Genomic DNA, 18,729 nt, shown 5'->3' with positions numbered 1-18,729 from the left:
CACTTGTGGCGGAATAACAGGCACTGACCATAGGTTTTTGCTGTTCTTTGGCATATCTTAAACAGCAAGACTATTTTCCCTCTCTGTTACAGAAACTGCTTGGTCTGAAACAGATTAATCAGCTTAGTTTTGTGTAGCAACAGAGTAAGTTTCTCACACTTGTAACCAGAGTGGCTTTCTGGAGATCATGTGTGGTAGAACACATATGATGGACTAGCTCTGAGGGGGATGAGGAATCTGCCAGTTTGGAGTGATAGTAACTGCACTGTACCAGTGCTGGAGAGGGGTAGCTGGACAAGATGGACTGAAATTAACTGCTAAGCCCCAACGGCAACAAAATAGTGAAATAATAGTTCAGGACCTCAGTTGAGACTATTACAGTGAATACCTCCAGTTCTTTTCAACCTCTTTAATTCTGATGTGCTTTAGTTAGGATTTAGTGTGTAATGATAAAAGATTTAAGTTCACAAAAACTAAAAACAAACCAAAGATAATGGCCTCTGCTGCCTCAGGAACGAAAGCTCTGGGGAAGGGAAGGACTGAGTCAGCTTCCAGACTGACTACTGCTGTCCCTGCGAGAGCCGTGGATGGGGTGGTCCCTGCCTGGGAGTGCAGCGGGGCTGCCTCTGCCTGGAGCTTCAGCCAGACCACGTGTGGGTCCTACACTTCGGCCACAACACTCCCTGCAGTGCTACCGGGGGCAGAGTGGCTGGAAAGTGCCCCAGCAGCAAAGGACCTGGGGGTGCTGGTCAACAGTGTCTGAACATGAGCCAGTGTGCCCAGGTGGCCGAGAAGGCCAATGGCATCCTGGCCTGTATCAGCAATAGAGTGGCCAGCAGGAGCAGGGCAGTGATTGTGCCCCTGTACTTGGCACTGGTGAAGCTGCACTTCAAGTGCTATGTCCAGCTCTGGACCCCACACTTCGGGAAGGATATTGAGGTGTTGGTACGTGTCCAGGAAAGGGCAATGGATCTGGTGAAGGGTCTGGAGCATAAGTCCTATGAGGAGGGGCAGCTGAGGGAGCTGGGGTTGTTCAGCCTGGAGAAAAGTGGCTCAGGGTAGACATCATTTCTAAAACTGCCTGAAAGAGGGTGTGGCCAGCTGGGGTCGGTCTCTTCTCCCTGGAAACCAGCGCCAGGATGAGAGGACAAAGCCTCAAGCTGTACCAGGGGAGGTTCGGGTTGGACGTAAGGGGAAATGTCCTCTCAGAAAGGGTCACTAGACAGTGGAATGGGCTGCGCAGGGAGGTGGTGGAGTCACTGTCCCTGGAGGTGTTTAAGGAAAGACTGGACGTGGCACTCAGTGTGGTGGTCTAGCTGACATGGTGGTGTTGGGTCACAGGTTGGACTCGACGATCCGAGGTCTTTTCCAAGCGAGTCTGTGATCCTGTGGATCCCCTGGGGACGCGGGGGCGCTGCAGCCGCCGGCACTCCTCCCAGGCACCAGGGGGCGCCATCCCGGCCGGCCGCCCCTCGTGACGCATTTCTCTCCCCCGTGCCAGTGACGCCGCTGCCACGCGACGCGGCGCGGCGCGCTCCGAGCCTCCCCCGGAAGCGCCGCCCCGCTCCCAGCGTTCCGCCGCGCTCCCGGCGCCGCTCCCGTCCCGTCCCGTCCCGTCCCGCCGCCGGCACCATGCTGGAGCCGCCGCCCGCGGAGCCGCCGCCCGCGGGCAGGGACGTGCGGGACCGCCTCAGTCTCTGGGACCGCCGCCCGCAGCCCACCGCGCCGCTCAGCGACCGCCAGACCGACTCGGTGCTGGAGCTGAAGGCGGCGGCCGAGAACCTGCCGGTGCCTCCCGAGGTGAGGCGGCGGCGCTGCCCGGCCCGGAGGGGCGGAGGGCGGGAGCGAGGGCGGGAGCGGCCGCGGTGCCACGTCGCCAGGCTGTCGGGGGTGACGGCCCAGACCGGTTGGGCCTGCGGGGCCGCGGCTGCTCCCGGGCTTTAGGGGGCTCAGTAGCGTTTTGCGTTGTAGGTCGCGCCCACAGCCGCGTCCCCAGCCTCTTCACCTCCCTCGGGAGGGCTCACTCTTCCTGCAGCCTTCCCGAGGAGCCTCGTGCCGCGCGCCCGCCCTGGCTTGCAGGGGTTTGTAGGCAGCGGTGGGAGCTTTCCCCTGGGAATTCACGGGCTTTTTCTGCCTGCCCTCGCTGCTTCCCGCAGTCCACCAGCATTTGTCCTCGTAAAGTTGGGAGCTTTAGTCGTGGAGTTCATTCTTTTGGTCTTCCTAAGTTGAGCCTTACCAATGCATAGCTGCTGGCGCCAGTGTTATTTCCTGGTACGACTTGCAGACTCGAATGAACTGAAGAGAGCCAGGAATAGTAGTTAAAAGCTTAATAATTTGTCAGCACCACAGAGGATGTGATATAAGTATACAGTATTCCCACTGTATAAAATTCCACGCTCTGAGCGGGTGATTATTTATGAGTCCTCACTTGTCTACAAAGGGAGGTGGAACAGAATGCTTGCATTCCTAACTGCACTCTTCAGGAGAGGGTTTGTATTTAAACAGGATTGTAGTTAAAGATACAGTGCCATAAAATCAACAAAGTTGGCTCTCCGCATCTGAAAGCTCAGAACTGCAAAAGGGAGAGTATAAAGCAATTCCTTCCTCAGATGCACCTGTCTCATTTAATCCTTCCTGCTTTCTTTTTTTTTGTGTAAGCAGTATGCAAAAAGTAAATATTGGCAGGCATCCAAACTGATTGTAGAAGGATGTCCTGCTATCAGAGGATGTTCTTAAGGATCTAAACCAGCTTTGCAACAAGGCAGGTACTGTATTTGCCAGAGGACAACAGCAAAGCCAAGACATTGAGTTCTTCAGAGAATTGGGACAGTGATGTCCCAGCTGTCCTGAAGCAGTGGGCTCTGATGGACTCACCTTTCCCTCTGTGTTAGACATGAGAGAAACCCTCTGCGAGGGTCAGCCCTGTTTTGGGGGGCGGGGTGGAGAGGTGTGTGGAAGTTGGACAACATGGGGTAATTTTTCTCAAATAGTTGAAATCCTGATGGTTCTTTCTTTGCTGGACTAGTATTACCAGGCAGGGAATATTTTACTAAACACATTGTTTTCTAGAGAGATACAAATTTGTAGTTAAGCAGTGTTTTCTGTTTTTACCCTACTGATATTCCCACAAAACATACAATCCATCATAATGTAATTAAAGAGGGTATTATATTAGTTAAGTGTATATAACAGTATTTTTTTCTTGAATTAATTTCTTCCATATAGGCTAATTAATAGTCTCAAGTCATACTTAAATAAAATTTATCTCAAGTTAGTTTTTTCCATGTTTTTCTTGCTTAAACAAAATAATTGTGGCTAAAAAATAATTCCTGTTGAGCAGAGCTATTCCTTGTCTTCCGAATAAATTATGGCAGCAGTCTTGAATTTTCCTTGAATATCTGGCAAAAAAATTTTGACAGTTCCTGTGTGATGTTTCTAAATGTATAGATGTTGTAGTTGTTGGTGTAATGGTGCGACTCGGTGATCTCAGAGTTTTTTTTCTAAACTTAATGATTCTGTGCTTATTATATTGATAGATAGAATGTCCATTGCATTTATTTCTTCAAAAGTAGATGCTTGTAATTTTCTCATCATATTGCTTTGGATTGCTTTATAGGTGAGCTGCACATACTAATTCTCAGTGAGTTATCTGACCAAAGTTTGTGGTGTTTTGTGAGCAGCTTCCCATTGAGGACTTGTGCAGCCTGACGTCCCAGTCACTGCCTGTTCTGCTGACAGCTGCAGTGCCAGAATCCACAGAGGATGTCCTTTTGAAGGGATTTGCAGCACTAGGGATGGAGGATGAAAGAATTGAAACCGCACAGCAGGTAAGTGATGCTCAATAACCTCCGAGATGCAGTAATCTTCAGAGATTAGTTTCTGTGTGTCTTGCTTAGCTTTTGGTGGGTATGCTAAATCTTTTGGGCCATTTTCAAGATGCATAAGGGGGAACTTGGGGGGAAAACATCACTGAAGTCTTAGCTCTTAAGTGACAGGTACTTTTTCCATTTGGAGTGGAGTCTAACGTGAGAATATGTGTTCAGTAAAGTGCTGTTCCTCTTAAAGTGGAAGAACCCCCACTTTCTAATGTGATACCCTTGTTCTTGTGCAAATAAAGCCAGATGGAATTCAGTCTTTCCCACTTTAACGTAGTGAAGGAATAGAACGGAATATTTCAGTTGGAATAATTCAGTGAGGAATTTGTTTCCCAGATTAATAATTGAATTCTGAAACAGCTCTGTTTTTAACAAAAGCTCATCTTCATTTCATAGATCATAGATTTGATTTTTTTTTTTAAATTGATTGCATGTGATATCTATATTGTTCACCATAAAATCTCTTCTAGTTCTTCTCCTGGTTTGCTCAGGTGCAAACACAGATGGATCAAGATGAAGGTGCCAAGTATAGGTACGTGTTCTTCCTCAGTTCCTTTCACTATAAGCAGTTCCACCCTTGAAGGACGTCATCTTGTCAATTAATGTTAGCACGTGTTCACATTTAGCTGGTGGGGAATGGGGGAATGTGTTGGAGCTGCTGAAGCTTTCCAAGGCCATGTGCCTCACTCCCACATTGAAGGCCTTTGCCCAGGTGGCAGAGCAGTTAAAGGGGATGCAGATTTCCGTCTGAACTGCCCAGTATATTTAGACAGATGGAAATTAGTTTTGGCCTGGAGACAGGGCTGTAGGCAAAGGCCATCGAAGAGCTTTCCTATGCTTTTTCAATTGCTGCTGCTGTTGGAATGGCATCCTCTGTGGGCAAGACTGTGTAAGCAGATGTGGCTGGTGGTCATTTCTGTTCTCACCCTTTGGCTCGCCAGTGACTATGGTTGTGATTCTGTATCTGCATTCCCTGCATTCCTTGACACTTTTCTCAACTCTAGTTTTGAGTCTTGCCATTCTCATCTATTTTTGTCTGACTTTCCCATCGGGCTCAGAAGAACCCCTTCCCACTGACTTTGACAGTTACTCCTTGGAAGTCTGAAGTACAGCTGAATGGCTTAGCTAGATCTGCTGGTGACTTTTATGGAAACGGGCTTGTGTTTTGAGACTTCACAAACTTGCCCTTGGCCACAAAGAGATGCTGCTGTATTCCCTCTGCTTTTCTTTGGGCTGTTTCTTCCTCTTTTGCTCTGACATTTGAGGACATGTGACTTCTAAAAGCAGAGGGTGAGGCACGTACTGATCCTGTGATATGACCATGAAGAACCTAAATACGGTAGCAGGCTTGCACTTTGTCAGTTGACATGTTCATAATGGTGCACACAGGTGCTCAAGTGTGCCATGGATGCACAGTGATTTGTAGGATGGCCAATATGCAACTGTCTGCAGGAGGCCAAAGGTGCAGGAGGAAAATAAGTTCTTTGCCTGTTGCACATGGATACAGGGAGTTGTTTCACTTGCAGCTTCATAAGTGGTAAAGTAGAACTCAGAAGTTTGAGCTGACATCCAAGAGTAATTAATTTTTAGTGATGCTTTAGATAAGCCAAATGCTTGACATAACATTTAGTTGTCATTTAGAGGTTTTGTCTGCATTGAGCCTTAGACTAATTTGGTGACATTAGACACAGGATGTATTTCATCTAAGCCTCTTTCAATCCTCACAGTAAGTTTTGAATCCTCTAGATAACTTCAGCTACTTTAGGAGAGAAAAAGTAATTTCTAAATGGAAACTGAAAATTGTATAGAAGAGGCCCTGTTGGGAGCAAGGCAGGTAGAATTTGGCTGCTTGCAGTAGTCTCTATGTTTGCCCATTTAGCCAGTATTCACATGCTCCAGGCCAGCTCTGGTGCAAGCTGCTGCTTTCTAGGCAGGCTTGCTATAAGGAATGTCAGGGAAATGGAGTGGCTATTCCAGACTTTCAGCTCTGTTATTTCTCAGGTGATGAAACATCTGCTTGTTGTGCACTCTTGCTTGATGCAAATGATCTCTTATTCCTAGAGAGAGAAAAGTGGTGGCAGTGTCCCTGCAGGCAGCTGGATTTGCAAATACAGAAAGGGAAATTTTACTTCTGTTATCTGTTGATTCTCTTTTTCTAGACAGATGAGGGATTACTTGTCTGGCTTTCAGGAGCAGTGTGATGCTATCTTGAATGATGTGAATAGTGCCCTTCAGCACCTGGAGTCACTGCAAAAACAGTATCTTTTTGTGTCCACAAAGACAGGAACGCTGCATGAGGCCTGTGAACAGCTTTTGAAAGAGCAGGTAATCTTTGACAGGAGAATTACCGGGAACTGCTAAGACATCTTAAATGCAGGTTTATTTTTCTTGGGCTGGAAAAATGTCAGCTGTGGTAACAATTCCTCCATTTGCTTTGGACCTAATTTTTTTGGGTGTGTTTCACCTGCAACTGGGGTGTCAGGCTCTGGATTAAAATGTTCAGTATGTCTCAGTATATGCGTTAATGAGGAAAGCTAGCCGAGGGCAGCTTTTGTAACCGATGCCTGACAAGTGCAAACTGTACTGGAATTAATAATTCATGTCACTTGCAGAAGTTTTTTGAGCTGGTTACTGCAAGATCTTCAAAGTTGCGAGCTTATTTCCCAGATAATTTTCTTTTTCTTCATGAACTGCTGCAACAGTGATACAATAAACGTTTTTTTTTAGTCAGACTGGATAAGGGAGAGCTTTTTAAGACTCCAGTCCTGAAATACAGGATTTCTCCGTAATACTGATGGCAGCACTGCTGTTTGTATGCAGCATTGTCTGTGGGATACTGACAAACCTGTAGAATATATTATCTTAAGTACTACTGAAACTGTTATGTCAGTTTCTGGTAAGGGAGAGCAAACACTGCTGTATTCTGCATCTTTTGTTGTACTTAATTAGTTGCAAGTTACTTGGAGCTGTTTGACAATGGTGTGTGCTGAGAGCTGAAAGGGAGGCTTAATAATATTATAAACACATGTATATATATATATGTATTTAAGCTACTTGTTAGGTTGATGATTTTCTTTTATTTATTGTTTCTTTAATAGTCAGAACTTGTTGACCTGGCTGAAAACATCCAGCAAAAACTTTCTTACTTTAATGAGCTGGAAAACATCAACACTGTAAGTATGATTTCGTTGTTAATAGTCTTAGAAAATGAAAGTGTACTGGTCTTTTGAACGTACTCACCAGCAGTAATGTGCTTAGGTTCCTTACAATGATGCCTTGTCTTGTTTTCCAAAGAAATTGAATTCCCCTACGCTGTCCGTGAACAGTGAAGGATTCATTCCCATGCTGGCTAAACTTGATGATTGTATTGCATATATTTCATCACATGTAAGTAATTCTGTATTAATTTTAGTTAAATCGCCTTCATGTGTTCATACCTTGTTAATGGTTTTTTTCTTATAAAAAGTTTTCTCTGCCAAATACAGAAAGAAGTTAAGGATGGTGCTTTATAAACTTGGGAAATTTTTGTTGAATATACTTATTATTCTGCTTAATTTTTATAAAATACAGCTTTTAGTTTGTACAAGCTAGGTAGTTATATGAATATTTTAAGTTTTGACAAATTTTTGACTGTTTCTATTTAAAATGGATTTTTTTCTTTCTTTCTTTCAGCCAAATTTTAAAGACTATCCTGTATATTTGACTAAGTTTAAACAATGCCTTTCTAAAGCTATGCACCTTATCAAGACATACACTGTGAACACACTACAGAACCTCACAAGCCAGTTAATGAAAAGGGTAAGGTGAATCAGTAAGTGGGAAGTGGAGCTGTTCTGAAATGTCTGTTATAACATCAAACTGTTCCCTTTTTATTTTTTGAGGGTGGGATGTGTCAGCAGTTTTTTGTGAAAATAGGTCAGTGCTATGGTGTTTGTGTGGGTTGTCCAATTCTCAGCCAAATATGTCAGACACCTAGAGATCCGAAAGATTTAAAAGTAGTAATAATTTAAAAATCGTGAAAGTTGAAGAAGGTGAAGTCAGTGAATTGAAGTAGGTGAGCAGTAAGCTAGTGAAGGCCAGGGATGGTTGAAGGACTGTGTTAGAGACACCAGATGGCCAGACAGTTTGCTTTCCTGAACTCGTGTGGGCACTGGAGCTCTGAATTGGCTGTTGGGGTGTTGCCAAATGGGGAGGGTACACACAAAAGAGATAGAGGTACTGTGATGTTTTGTTCTGGAGATGGATTGCTTTGGAGACAGAGGGAGATTGCAGGTAATTAACGCAAGGCGTGGGGTTCGAGAAGGGTAGCTGCGTTTCCCTGGAACGTCCCTGGCAAGGAATCATTGCGGTGGGTGCGGTACAGCACTCCAGCAAGCGCCCTCCTTTCACCCGCGCGGCTGTAAGGCACGGACTCTCACACACACACAGGCTGGATAGCTCAGCGTGACCAGAGGCAAAGAGTCAGGCAGGCTCTCTCGCATGGCATTTGTTTATTGCATCCTGCTGTCAAGGGAGACCAGCAGTCCCAGGGTTTTTGTACCGAAGCAGGGGAAGCATCAGGGACCAGTGATCCGAGGGCACGGGGGCGGTACAAAGGCGGGACTAGGAAAAGGGAGCCAATGGAGAAGGCCTGGGGGTGCGCCGGGTAACAAGCCATTCAGACAGGCCAAGTCTGCGTAGCACCACTAAGTCTCATGGGAGAGGCTTTTCCTTTCACACCATGATTTTAGGGGGTGTTCTAAAACCTCGGAATTGGTCCGCCCGCAGGCCTCTCCTATTTCGGGGCTTCTTGACTCCTCAGCCATCACAATCGCTGGCTCAGTCACCTCAACAGGTAATACTTGAAAAAAGTATACAGGTGCTGGGTGTTACAGGATGGTAATTGTAAAGTGCAACTCTGAGTTCATGCCATCACCATTTCAGTATTACATTCCAGGAAGTATTCTTGAGTGCTCTTGGTCATCTAAATATTTCATTTATTCTGCAGTGGTTTATGTAGCTAACAACTGTAGATAACAACTGTGCCAGGTTCCTATTAGTTTTGCCAGTATTTTTTGTTTGATTTTAAAATATTGACAGCAATGCTAGAGTGTCCCAGGGAAGAGTTAGGTGTTTACTCCCACTCGCTCCAGTGAGATTTAGGCATAAATGTAAGCACGGAGGTTTTTTCATCTCATTAAAATGTTGATAGTCTCATACTGCAATATTTTGGCACAACGGAAGGGAGAAGGGAATGTCTCTTTCTATGCACTTAGATTCTTTCTCCAAATAATTGCTGTATACCTTGTGCTCAGTTCTATTACAGTCAAACTTGGTGTCCTGAGGGATAACCAGTGAAACTGAAAGGTGCTAGAATTGGGAACTGGCACACCTGAAAGAAGGGAATTTTAGGCAATGTTCATGGAAACTTGTGAAAGGGTACTCCTGGAGTGAAGATCTTGGTTAAGTGGCATTGAACATTCTTCGTGTTTGATACAAAACCAGGTTTTATTTAAAAAAAAAGGTATCGTAGCTTGGTTTGATGCCCGTGGATTGCCCTGACTGAGCTGAATTTAAACAAAATTGAACATCTATGAGAATAAACATGTCTACAGAAAGAAGGGTGTAACCTAATTTCTGGATTTGAATTGCTGCTTAGGAGTTTTAAGTCAGGAAGGATACACCTTTTAGGAGTTAGATTACCTTTTCCTTCCCATCTACATGGGCATTTTGTGGATATTTTGTATACTTTGAAACATCGATTGGCTCCTTCTGCTAGAAGTGCAGTACTGGACCAGTGTTTTTTAGTTGTGATCAAGTGTTGAGTTTTCCTATTGCAACAGAACAAGACTGTCAGAACTGGAAAGGGACAGAGATCTGGATGTTCTTTGATGATACACACATGTGAGTGGAGGTTTTGATCTCTGTTTGTAGAAGGATGATCAGGTTGCTCGCAGGGATGAAAGTAGGAGGTGGGGTATGGTGGAGTTTTCCTGTTCCCATCATGTTTCTAAAGACGGCTATCTCTTCTCTCTTTCATCAGTAGGGATAAGGTGAAGAAAGTTTGGTGTGTAAATTTGGGCTCTGCTTTGCTTTGTTAGTACCAGAATTTGAAGCTGTCTGCCCGTCTGGGCTGGGGAGCTGCCTCAAGACTTGATATTCTGGTTGGAGCTTGAATACGAGCTGAAACTTAACTTCTCTTCCCTGGGGACTGGCAGATAAAAGGGAAATCTGTTCTATTTTAGTACCACACGTTAAGGACTAACAATCAGTACTACTCTGGCAGGTCCAGAGAAAATTGTTGTCTCTAATGGGGAATGTCATAATTACTGAAAACGTTCCTTTTTCTGTATAGGCTGTTGGATGAAACTTTTGGGTTGGGTTTTGTTCTTCCATCTGACTTTAGAATTCTGAAACCAGCACGCCTTTCTTGGTGGGAAGTGGCAAAGAGCTGTTCCACTGGAAGCATAAGCATAAAGAACCAATAGCCTCTTTTAGAGCCTAATTATCTCAGCCATTATATACTGGAAGCCAAATATAGTATTTTGCTTTTTAACCAATTACTCATCTCTTCTTTCAGGATCCTTCAGCTGTGCCAAATTCTGACAATGCCTTCACGCTGTTTTATGTGAAATTCAGAGCAGCTGCTCCCAAAGTCAGAGTAAGTAGGCTGGTAACTAACTTTTAAAAAGGAAGTTATGAAAATGAGGCTTGAATTTATTAGTGTGAATGCAAGGATTGCATATTGTGCAAGTGTGAATGTCTAAAGATTGCATTTTGTATCAGTGGAAAAAACTACAAATTATTTTCCAATTATTACAGAAAAGTAATTTACTGATAATACTTTTTTCTCTTTTTTTTGAGTAGACTCTTATTGAACAAGTAGAGCAAAGATCTGAAAAAATGCCAGAGTGAGTATGTCTACATAATTTATCTTCAACGGTTTTAAGTTTTGAAAATATTTACTTTTGTTTAAGTACTGTTAAACACATTATTTGTTTAAAAGAAAGTTTTAAAAATTGAAATTACGTAGAACTAAAGAGGGTATTAAATGCATTTTATGTGTGCCAGAAAATGATCTTCAGACACAGTTACAGTTCTAATTCCTTGGCTAGGTATCAGCAAGTTCTCAATGAAATCCATCAATGTTACCTCGACCAGCGGGAGCTTTTGCTTGGTCCAAGTATCGCTAGCACCGTTACAGAGTTAACCAGTCAGAATAACAGAGATCATTGTGCTCTGGTAGGTAAAGTAGTCATGTGTTGTGTGGGTTTTGTTATGTTTTAATCCCCTCCCCCCCAGGTAAAATGAACGTACTTAATTCAGTCATTCACCTGCAGAATTGTTACTGTCGTCTGTGGGTTTGAATTGTTAACATTCTATTAATATTTTCAAGCCATACGTGATTTTTTTTCTGTAAAAACTCCACCCTGTTACAAACCTCACAAAGGGGGAAGGATAAAGAAGCATAAAATGCGGTTATTTAAATTTCAGAAACAAAAAAGGGACAGAAGTTGTACAATGAGCTTTTATTTGGCTGGTAACATCTTTTCAGTCCATGGTCTTAGAGTTCATCTCATTAATTTTGCATTTTACAAAGCTTCAGTTTGATCATAGCAGTAATAATCACAACATCACACATAATGTATAGTAGTAATACCTGTAATATCACTTGTGATACTGATGCAAGGAAAAGAATTTAAAAACCAAGTATTTGTATTTCTGTGAATGCAGGTACGAAGTGGTTGTGCCTTTATGGTCCATGTATGCCAGGACGAACACCAGCTTTACAATGAGTTCTTCACAAAACCAACACCAAAACTGGAGTAGGTGGTACATGCTGGTTTTGTTTTACTGCATGTTGTATTCAGTGTGTTGTGATGTAGCAGATTATATTATATGGCAAATAGGGCTGTGTTCAAGTGGTTTGGTAAGAACTAGCATGATAAAAAACCAACTTAATCACTTTAAGCATCAGAATTTCATGTTCTTATGTTTCCTTTTTCTTCAAGCAAAGCCGATAGCTCCCATTCTCCATAAAAAATCTTTGCAAATGCTCTGTAGACAGTCTGAAAGAGATAAAGATACTCAGGTACTTTGGAATAGCTATAGAAGTCTACAGGTCTCAGCTGTTTTTGTACAGCCTCTTTTGCACAGCCTGTTGCACAAGTGTTTTCATTTGCTTCTGTCTGAAATTAGGCTGATGAACTCCAGCTATTTTTCCTGGAGGATTTAATGAGCTGCCCTTACTGTCAAGGAATAATTGCATGTTGCCTGTGTTTGGGCTGAACAGAAGGCAGGGTAGTGGATGCCTGACAAAAACAGTGTCTCTTCTCCTCTGCCTAGACCTAAAAGAGGGACAGGTTGTTACTTCACACAGTAATTGTATTGTAAAAGTATTGTTAAGTTTTTTACAACAGACTTGTAATAGTAAAACAATTGAATAAATTATGCCCCTTCTCCAGTTTTCTGACGTGTTTTAGTATTGATATTTAGTTTTGAAATTTGGGTAGGTCATGTTCCCTTGCTATAAAGTTCGTAACTAAAGCATATTCCTATTAATATAACTGAGACACTGTTTTTGAGAGTTGGAGTGTCTTAAATAGAGGGCAGCTTGAGTTGAACAAGTGTGTAACCTGAAAAAAAGACTGCCCACTACCCTCCACATCCTTCAAAGCTAAAGGAACACCAAACCTGCATAAAGCCTCACTAGAGATAAGCCACAGTGCCAGAGTAGTTCCAGCCTTTTCTGAGAAATTGTGGCCTCTTGTGGGGCATGCTCAGAATTTGAGGTGACCTAACTAAATTTGTTTAAGAATCAATTTAGCTATCCCAGTCCCAATCCTGAGAGTAAACATCCCAAATTGGAATCAGTGTAAAATGTTGTTCAGCCAGAAATTTTGTCACTAGTGCTATTCACACCAAGAATGAGAATAGACTTCTGATTTTTTTTTGAATTTTGATGGAATGTAGTTTACCTCATTTCCTGAGAACTAGCTTCCCTTTTTTTTTGCCTACATTTAAATAAAATATTTTAAGAAAAATGTTTCAAATAGTAGCTACTTTATTAGGTTTCTCTTAGCATAATACATAGCTCCATTTTCTTTTCTGCAGTGCTGAGGTGCTCTGAAGACATTACAGACAGGTGTCTATGTACAGATAAAAGAGTTTACCAAAATTCTACCCAAGAGCAGAGATCTGAGATTGGGTGTTGTATTTAATAATGAGGCTGGTGAAACTTTCTCTTTTGTTTCTGCTTTTGACTTGGAGAGTTACTGTTTTACCAAACTGCTTATAGTGCTATAGGATGCAAAGGAAGAGGCATTCAAAATGTTCTGAGTATTCTTTCATGAGCATTTTTGTTCCCTCGCTGAGGAACTGAAATGTCCTTGTCCTATTGACAGACATTCTTTGTGAATCAGAAAAAAAATAGTGCAGTAAACACAATATCTTTATCACACTGTGATTACTTCAGTGTTGTTGATGTTTATATTTCCAAATCTAACTGGGGAATTGAATTTTCAGCTACTGGCAATAGTATTAGTGCCTAATCTGTGATTAGTGAAGGGAGCATTGAGAATGGCAAAAATGTCTAGAGTGAGTGCTTTTGGTGTCTTAACCAAGATACGTATCACTCTGAACATGAAAGAAAAAAATAAATTGAAGTGGGATTTCTGGTGTGTCACTGCATTGATCTCATAACTTCAGTTAGATTGGAGAGTGTGCTCTGAGATGTTGGTAGCTGTTACAGAAAACATTACCAAGCTTCTCCTCCTGCATCCCTCTTTGTGTGCTCCTGGTTCTAATACACTGCTGAGTTCTTGGAATCAGATGAGCCTTTTCTTGGGGGAAAATTGGGGTTATGATTCTGAGCTCAGCAGGAGCGTTTTTTTACACAGAAGGGAAATAAACCAGTTGGCAGCATCTTCCCTTTGTGACAGGTTGAGTTGCTGGTTGGTGTGTGTAGGTTTTTTATTTGTTTATTTGGGTTTTTTTAAATTGTATTGTAAAATGAGTTAAAAACAGAAACACCATTTTTAAGCAGTTGGTATACCGCATCTTTTAAAAGGAAAAGTTTTCCCACTTTGTAGGAGTAATGGATTTATGTTTTAAACAGTCTTGTCTAAAGTCTTCTATGGCACTTGTTTTCTCACCCTCCTTTCAAAAATCTTTGTCACAAAATAATCTATGTTTGTGACAAAATTTTCTTCTGCTTTTGGGGGATCCTGAAAGTATTTTGCTTTGTTTTATTTTTCCTTCATAGTGAACTCTTGGAGAAGTTGTGTCTTTCATTGTATGATGTCCTGAGACCAATGATCATCCATGTCATTCACTTAGAGACGCTTTCTGAACTCTGTGGGATTCTCAAAAATGAGATGCTTGAGGATCATGTACAGAACAATGGTAACTCATAGATGGAATATGATTGTTTTTAAGTGTCTTCTTAACTGATAAAATTATTTAATTGCATAGTCAAAAACTCTAGATGCTTCTTTCATTCTAGTGGATCTTAAACTCATCTTTGACATGTTTGTGTAAAATTAATTATGCTTTTTCATTTATAGTAAAGGTCTGTATTTATGGGTCTGTGCCTAGCTTCAGTTAAAGTAACGTACTGATGTTAGTCTTGTTTTCTCCAGATCGTACAAATGCAAGCAAGCATCCACCCAGTGCATATGCATGCACAAGGATTGATTTAAATCACCTTTTCAAATGAGTGAATTGCTTTACTTGGCCCTGCTACTGCATCACCCATGTAGAGCTTTCTGCATAATGATGATAAAACAAAGGAATGCAAACTGATTTTTTTTTTTTCAATTCTCCTTAATATTATGTTTCCCAGTCTAGAAATTGTAACTTCAGCAGAGGAGTTAAGTAGTAGTGTAGATTTTGGAATTTTGTAAGTATGCAGAGCTCAAAGTCTCATAGGAGTGAGCTGACCTGGTGTCTCATTTCCTTAGTATGACCAGTGCATAATGGAATCCTTTCACAGTCTTTATTGCACCAGGCAATAAACAGAGATCATACTTGGTAGCTGGTGTATCATCCAGTGTAGCTCTTGGTCGCTGAAGCTGTGCCAGTAATCATGAAGAATTGTTCACTTTCCTGGAACTGTAATTGTAACACTGTTGGGAATGAGCAAAAACTTGCTGACTTAATCTTTTGGCTTATCATAAGAAGTGTCTTCCTACTACTTAAATTTGGGCTGATACAATAATTCTTAAGTTTGATGTGAGCTGCTTTGCTTCATCTGTTTTTATCAACTCCCAACAGTCGCACCACGGGTATTGGCTGTGACAGAACCAAAGCCACCTTGCTTTGTTGTTCCCGCCAAAATTCCACTTAACGTACCCAGGTCTGAAATAGAACACTTAATTCTAACAAGGCATATGATGACATCAGTGTAAGGTTGCATTTTCATGTTCTGATGAAAATCTGGGGAGCCAAAGCAACTGCAGCATGGAGTTCAGTAATTCCTTGTTTGTCACAGATTTGTCTGCATGCTGCTGTTCCAAAAATAGCCAGACTCCATCTGCAGCTAGCCAGGTTTTTGTGGTTCTATATGTGGTATTTCAAACGTAGGTTTCTATGAGCTTGTTTTGTAATTAACAAGTTTGTGCCTTCCTTCCCTTTGTCAGCTGAACAACTGGGTGCGTTTGCAGCTGGTGTCAAGCAGATGTTGGAAGATGTACAAGAGCGCCTTGTCTATAGGACACATATTTACATTCAGACTGACATCACTGGCTACAAGCCTGCGCCAGGCGACCTCGCCTATCCCGACAAGCTGGAAATGATGGAGGTACAGCCTCAGCTTTTTCATTGTCCTTGATTAGTGTTCTTTTTACATGCAGTGTATGCAGTCGTGCAGTACAGTGCTTTGCAGCTTGGGTTTTCCAGTTCTTAGGTATATTTAGTGTTACTGGCATTTTCAAATTGACACCTGCTGATTAACTTATGACCCTAAACTAGATGCCAAAAAACTGTTTATGTCAAACTTAGTGACATTGACAATAGTTCTCACAGTTAACAGTTTTATCCAAACTTGAAGCTTCTGAATTTTTATTTACATTCATAAGTAGTAGGTATTACCCAGTGTATTTTCTAGTTGAGCTGGAATTGAAGAGAAGCTTTAGACAGCCCCAGTTAGCTGCAAGTTTGTTTTTAGAATAACTGGTCGGCTAGCTATTGGCAGGTATGTGTGTACCCTATGCTCAGGCAGTGTGAGAGGAGACTTGCTTTAGATAATTTAACATGTTAGTAATGGCTTCCAGTAACCTTTTTCAAGTCCTTATCAGTATTAGCCATTTCTGTAGTCATTCCAAATCCTTTGAGGCAACATTCCTGTTGAAATGGATCAAACTAATTCTACTTATTTTAAAAGGTTAATACTATATTGATGAGAGGTTCAGAATGAAACAACTCACAGAAATAAATAAATGGGCAATGAGAAACCTGAAATGAGTTTTTGATTAGAACAAGATGTATTTGATATGCATTTGATATGCAACTGCATGAACACTGCATGGAAGTAGTAAAACTTAGTAAAAATCTCCCCTCCAAGTAACTATTGCCATTCACTTTGTAATGGGAGACCAGAGCTTTTAAAGGACTGAGGTGACTGAGAATGGCCTTTCCAACATGGACTGTTGGAAATCCAAATTTTGTTGCTGTATTTTGCTTTCCATCTAGCTGCCAGAATGGCTGGTGGTGCTTAGAAAATTGTAGGACTTCCAGCTGACCAGTTGGTAGAGAAGCTGCTGTTTGACTTCAGAATCAGAACATTACTTATATAAAGCACAGAGGCTGGCTATCTGTCTATCTATCTATCTGTCTATCTATCTATCTGTCTATCTATCTATCTATGTCTGTCTCTCTGTCTGTCTCTCTGTCTACCTGAAATATATGTATTTTGCTGTGGGCTGAAAGAAATTAACATAGTAACTGTATCTTACTGTGCTCAGTTCTTGCCTGCAAACAGACAAAACACTGAGAAACTTACCACTAGTGAGCTCATGTTGTGATGCTATTGTCTTTATACACATTAAAGCTTCTTTTGTGTTCAGTTTGTACTTTGGCAATTATGTGGGATATCCATAGGGTTTTAAATGCTGAAGCTAGTGAGTTTGTTGAGTACATGCTCTTTGTACTGAAAGTTCATAGACTAATGAGCATCTTTAGGCAGGTGATGCTGCTGCTTGGTCTGTATGAAGCCTTATTTTCTAACAAGGGTCCTGTGGCCCTTCAGTTAGGAAGAGAAAGTTCATTCCATGTTGAGAAATTATGCTGCTCTTCACATGTGCTCATAAGACTCCTGTTTTTGCCTGGTTTGAGATTCATTTTGCTACTTGATTGCTTTTAAACCTCAAAACCTTGCTATTTAGAGAGACCTTCTGTCTTAGTAAATGAATTATTAAAATGCTAAAAGCACAGGGCAGAGATGTTTCTTGTGCTGTTCTGCTCAAATATTAATGCAGTTCTTTGCCCATTCTTGCTGCCTCTTGTTGCTTTGAAGCAGACCAAGTAGTGGAAAAGGTTGTGTGGAAATGTTGAGCAATGTTAGGGGAAAGCTTTTGGTTGAACTACTGCAGGGAATAAACTAGAGAGTACTTTCAGGCCATCTGCACGTATCATTTATGGAAAAAAAGCCATCACAAAAATGATCTGTTTAAAATCTAAGTAAGTGTTGAGCTGGGTTACCCTAATTTGAGCTTTTCTTTCTAGGTGGCTTTATAGGTCATTATTTAGAGATCAGTAAAAACAGGCAAAATGGAAAGAACAGTGTATTACAGACATATGTATTTGTGAATCTTCATTTTATTGCAATATTTCTGCTACTGTTTTGGAAACATCTGCCTATTTCTTCTAAATGTCTTTGAAACACTGGGAGCTGAGTGCAGCTGATTCCTTTTGCAATTCAGCATGCTTTTTTCTGTTGTAACCAAAGCAGTGTTATGTGATATTAAAATATTATTGTGTATCTTTCTTTGCAGCAAATTGCACAGAGTTTAAAAGAGGAACAGAAGAAGCTGCCATCTGAAGCTTCATTTTCAGATGTCCGGCTAGAAGGTCCCGAGTCCTGCAGCTTAGTTAAATCTGGTATGAAATACATCTCATATTGTCAAATTAATGCATAAAGCTCATGGGATGTGAGCATTAACTTGAACCATCTGTGAGAAACTTGCATGTGTCTTAAAGGGTTATTTTCCTAGAGAAATTCATAAGTGATTTTGAGAGGCGAACTTTGTCTCAAAGTTCTTATTTTTATATTTTTTTATGAGAAACAGCCTAATCTTGTTCTTTTGGTGGCATTTCTTTGTGCTCCCAGTGCAGTCCATTTTGTGAAGCAACTACTTTTGCAGCCAACAGCATCTATTGTACTTACATAAAGTATAAAGCTGAGCTTTTGTATTCTCCACTGAAAAGTAGCCGTGCCTTCAAGATATGTACTTGAGGATGCTTTTGTTTGTTAGCTGTGCTAAGATGAGAAAGGTGATTTGGTGTGTCAGGCACATCTCTTAAATTGCAGGTATTTACAATAATTCTTAATTTAGTCCTTGACATTTTAAACATGTGACGCGTGTGTCTGTAAATTACAGCAAATTGGAATAAAATTTCATAAAATGTGGCTGTTCTGATGCCAGTCATTCGAGTGTTACAAATATGTAAATTATCGTCAAAGATCCAGGAAGAATTTCTCCTTCTTTTTTATCATTGGTCAGAATGGTACAGCATTATTTCCCCAGCAGCATCTTTCTCAGCTCTTTATCACTTGTTTCTCATATCCTTTTTGATTGCATGGTAGTTTCTTGCCTTTGGCTTGGAAGGTCTGCAGAGGTGTTTCTAGCTGGACCCCACAAATCCCATTGAGAATAGG

The 18,729-nt window shown here is 41.5% G+C and overlaps 1 protein-coding gene across 1 annotated transcript in view; it reads left to right on the top strand.

Moving 5' to 3' along the window:
• The first annotated feature begins 1,598 nt into the window (after window positions 1-1,598).
• Window positions 1,599-18,729, top strand: part of COG3 (component of oligomeric golgi complex 3) — a 31,221-nt gene continuing 14,090 nt past the window's right edge. The window contains exons 1-14 of the mRNA XM_032099783.1: window positions 1,599-1,800; window positions 3,681-3,827; window positions 4,346-4,407; window positions 6,035-6,200; window positions 6,974-7,048; window positions 7,170-7,262; window positions 7,548-7,673; window positions 10,435-10,515; window positions 10,722-10,765; window positions 10,970-11,096; window positions 11,589-11,680; window positions 14,119-14,258; window positions 15,494-15,654; window positions 17,846-17,951. Of these exons, the coding sequence (XP_031955674.1) occupies window positions 1,633-1,800; window positions 3,681-3,827; window positions 4,346-4,407; window positions 6,035-6,200; window positions 6,974-7,048; window positions 7,170-7,262; window positions 7,548-7,673; window positions 10,435-10,515; window positions 10,722-10,765; window positions 10,970-11,096; window positions 11,589-11,680; window positions 14,119-14,258; window positions 15,494-15,654; window positions 17,846-17,951 (1,588 nt within the window). The 5' untranslated portion in view covers window positions 1,599-1,632. The remainder of the gene's footprint in view (window positions 1,801-3,680; window positions 3,828-4,345; window positions 4,408-6,034; window positions 6,201-6,973; window positions 7,049-7,169; window positions 7,263-7,547; window positions 7,674-10,434; window positions 10,516-10,721; window positions 10,766-10,969; window positions 11,097-11,588; window positions 11,681-14,118; window positions 14,259-15,493; window positions 15,655-17,845; window positions 17,952-18,729) is intronic.

The sequence above is a fragment of the Corvus moneduloides genome, chromosome 2, assembly GCF_009650955.1.
Source record: "Corvus moneduloides isolate bCorMon1 chromosome 2, bCorMon1.pri, whole genome shotgun sequence".
Classification (NCBI taxonomy): domain Eukaryota; kingdom Metazoa; phylum Chordata; class Aves; order Passeriformes; family Corvidae; genus Corvus; species Corvus moneduloides.
The sequence above is the reverse complement of the archived record's forward strand: the minus strand, read 5'-3'. Positions and strand labels throughout refer to the sequence as shown.